At 38.9% G+C, this 3,455-nt stretch overlaps 1 protein-coding gene across 2 annotated transcripts in view; it reads right to left on the reverse strand.

Moving 5' to 3' along the window:
• chd1 (chromodomain helicase DNA binding protein 1) overlaps positions 1 to 3,455 on the reverse strand; it is a 100,622-nt gene that overhangs the window by 14,893 nt on the left and 82,274 nt on the right. For both annotated transcript variants that reach the window (XM_008423828.2, XM_008423827.2), the window contains exons 28-31: positions 2,851 to 2,973; positions 2,614 to 2,757; positions 2,334 to 2,534; positions 2,090 to 2,221 (exon numbers count right to left, since the gene is read on the reverse strand). In XM_008423828.2, coding sequence (XP_008422050.1) covers positions 2,090 to 2,221; positions 2,334 to 2,534; positions 2,614 to 2,757; positions 2,851 to 2,973 — 600 coding nt within the window. The remainder of the gene's footprint in view (positions 1 to 2,089; positions 2,222 to 2,333; positions 2,535 to 2,613; positions 2,758 to 2,850; positions 2,974 to 3,455) is intronic.

The raw sequence follows: 3,455 nt of genomic DNA on the forward strand, positions 1-3,455 counted from the left end.
GGGGAAGACCCAGGACACGCTGGAGGGACTATGTCTCTCGGCTGGCCTGGGAACGCCTTGGGATTCCTCCGGAGGAGCTGGAAGAAGTGGCTGGGGAGAGGGAAGTCTGGGCCCCGCGACCCAACCCCGGATAAGCGGAAGAAAGTGGATGGATGGATTTCCTGTATTGAAATCCCATATTCCTTAGGCAATTTTTTACGGTTCGGTCAAATACATTGACTCCAGCTTCCTCCCATTTATGCTTCATCTGTTCAGTTGTAATTTTTCGGTTTTTAAAGACAAATGGCCTTAAGTTGTTTGTCTTGACGCATTGATGTCTTTCTTGGTCTACCAGTACGCTTGGCTTTAACAGCCATTCCATGCTGTTTGTATTTGGTCCATATCTTGGATACAGATGACTGAACAGCCCACATCTTTAGCAACCATGCGTGAAGGGTTACCTTCTTCAAGACGTTTTACAATCCTCTCTTTTGTTTCAAGGGACATTTCTCTTGTTGGAGCCATGGTTCTCGCCACTCCACTTTGTCCAGCAGCCCTCCAAGGCGTCATGACTGCAGGTGTTTTTAACTGCAGACTAACGGGCACATCTAATCTGGGGCAGGTATCCATTTAGGGAAAGGAAATAGACTGGGTGTGTCCTTATTTTCTACCTCCAATTTGAGTGATTCCACGCTTTTTTCCGCAGAATTGAGTGACTTCATATTTATTTCCCTGTGCTTGGTCAATAAAAGTATCATTCGCTGACTTCCACAATGTTTTCTCTTCATTTCTTTGAGTGTTCCTGAAAGCCAACAAGTTGCACTTAGTATCATGTTTTTGATCCGAGTTTGTTTTACAGCATGAAATGTCTGAATGAATGAGTGCTCATCCAAGACTGATGATTCCATACTTTTTGCCAGGGGTTGTATATTCGAGTACTCCTGCTCTAAACACTAGAGGGACAATAAATATAACCTTTAAAATGTGTGCTTAAAAATATTTTATCGTTCAAATTAAAGCAGTTTCTATCTACAGTCAAATTGCAATCAATGTGAAAAGTTATACAATATTATTTAATTTTAATAAGAACTCATGGCATGGAGATGAAAAATGAAAAAGAGTTGAACACCCCTGCATTTGGCACCAAGTCTAGGATAAGCTACTCACCGACAGAAAAGGTTAGAGTGAACTTAGGGTTGTTTATTTTAATGCAACCTGCATTTGACTTTGAATGACTGTTTCCTTTTTTACTTGACAATATTTGATATATGCAATATTGAGATTTTCTTTCTTATTTCACAAAGACGTTTCAGTGTCTTTGTGACTGTGTGCTAGCTTGCAGTAACTAATCTAACATTTTCTTCAATCTGTCTCTGGGTCATGTGTCTCTCATCTTTTTTCTGGTAAATCCCCCAGAACAGTTAATTCTCCTTCATTCTCCGGCCCTGCCACAGTCAAACTTGTGGTAGCAATCAATAGCAAAGTTGCACCCACATGGAGGTTTTTAAGCATTTTTCCTTTGGCCCCTTGCACTTTTGAGGTTTATCTGTTTAAACTCACTTCTCTCCAACTCTGGTCAGCTCAAATAGCAACATTTGATAACCTTACTCAAAGGTTGAGAAATGTCATTGGTTTAGCCCGCTGTTTTTCGAGAAAAGTAACCAATGGGCTCTTGCAGTTGATGAAAGTTATTTGTAATGCTCTTTTTTGGCTATGACGGCCCTGGCCCGGGTTATAAGTGGGCGTCGGTCTACCGATACACCAGTCTATCTGTCTATTTTAAATTCAACTGTGACTTCAATAACTTCTCACAATAAGTTATGTCTGTTTAGTAATGTTGGCCATTTTTACAGAAATTTTAGATGTTAAAAACAATTTACGGTTTATAAACCCGGAAATAATGAGACATTACTGTGACCTAGTCTTATTTTCAAAATCCAGTTCATTTCTCATTTTTAAAAGGGCTTATGGGTCTGACTCACTTGAATAAGAATATTGTGATAAGTCAAATCTGTTGTCCTATCCTCTTGTGTCAACACATGCTGTTTACTTCACTACTTCAGTTTATATACAATGTGAATGAATAAGACTGAAGCACTGATCAACATACCACACTGAAAGTTCTTTGGTCCAATTCCTCAGATTCCTCACATACTGGCACATTATCTGCAGCATATGCCTTCTGAACTGATAAGTTTGAAGCTCTCTTTGTCCTTTCTCGTACCTCGGTTTTTACTTCAATCTGATGAAAAGAATTTGGAATCAAAGTTAAAGAAAAAGCTAGATTTTTTATATTTATGAACAAAAGGAACAAAACGTAGTTGTTCACTTTGTCTTTAGACAACTTTTAGCACCTTTTCACCGTTGTCATCCTCCTGTTTCTGTATTGGCTCCTTACTCTCTTTAATGTCACAGCTTTCAGCCTCCTCTTTTTTTTCACAGTCTCTCTCCTCTGATGAAGAAGCTTGATGCTCATGATCCTCATCATAATCGTCCTTTCCCTTTAACTTGTCTTCTTGAACATGTTTGGTTGGAGCCTTCCCAGTTGCCATCCTCTAAAACAGTAAACCATGTTACCATATCCATAAAAACTAAGGTTTAAGGCAGTAAATAACAAATAGGATTCAAATTTACCTTTTCCACATCAATTTCATTCTCATCATCGGATCTCTTGTCTGATGTCAGATCTGAAGATGGGCTCTTGATCACATCATCCCCCTTTATTGACTTTAGAGTTTTGACGGTTTTCCTTCTTGGTTTCTTCTTCCGTGAATTAGCCTAGACAACATACAAAAAGTTCATTTAAGTCCACATTAAGACCTTAGAATAGGTCTTAATGTGGAAGAATAAATTAACGAAAATGAGACCCACTGTTACAGTTTGTTTCTGTGCTTCTCTTTTGGCCAGGTCTTTGCTCAGTAATTTGATGAGGTAGTCTGCTCTGGCTTGGAGCTGCTTGGCTTGTGGCTTCTTGTCCGGATCATCTGGGAGAAGCTGGATAACAGTTCATACAACACTGTTATTTTCATTAAAGACACATTTATTTACAGATAGAGTTGAAACCACGATCTGACTAAATTTAGTTTGGAAATATAACGACGGACAGTCACCTCCTTCATGAGTTTAACCCAAAGAATACAATCTGTGAAAATGAACCTATTACCAAGATTTATCTTCTTGATCCAAGCCCTACCGGTAGAAATGACAAAAAAGCAATTTATACAGTGGGATGCAATGTTTTCCAAATTTACATGGCTAGCAAAAGAGCCAAGAATTAGATTTAAAAACACTACAGCTCGCAAAAGAAAAAGGGGGCATGAATGTACCACATTTGAATAATTATTTCTATTCTGCACAAATTAAACTGACAAACCTTTGTAATAAAAACTATCACAGGACGAAAAATGGGATTTTCGTCAGCTATTGACACCTTGTTCTGCCGTGCGCATGGAGATTGAGGGCTTTCGGCAAGAGGT

Source organism: Poecilia reticulata, linkage group LG12, assembly GCF_000633615.1.
Source record: "Poecilia reticulata strain Guanapo linkage group LG12, Guppy_female_1.0+MT, whole genome shotgun sequence".
Taxonomy (NCBI): Eukaryota; Metazoa; Chordata; class Actinopteri; order Cyprinodontiformes; family Poeciliidae; genus Poecilia; species Poecilia reticulata.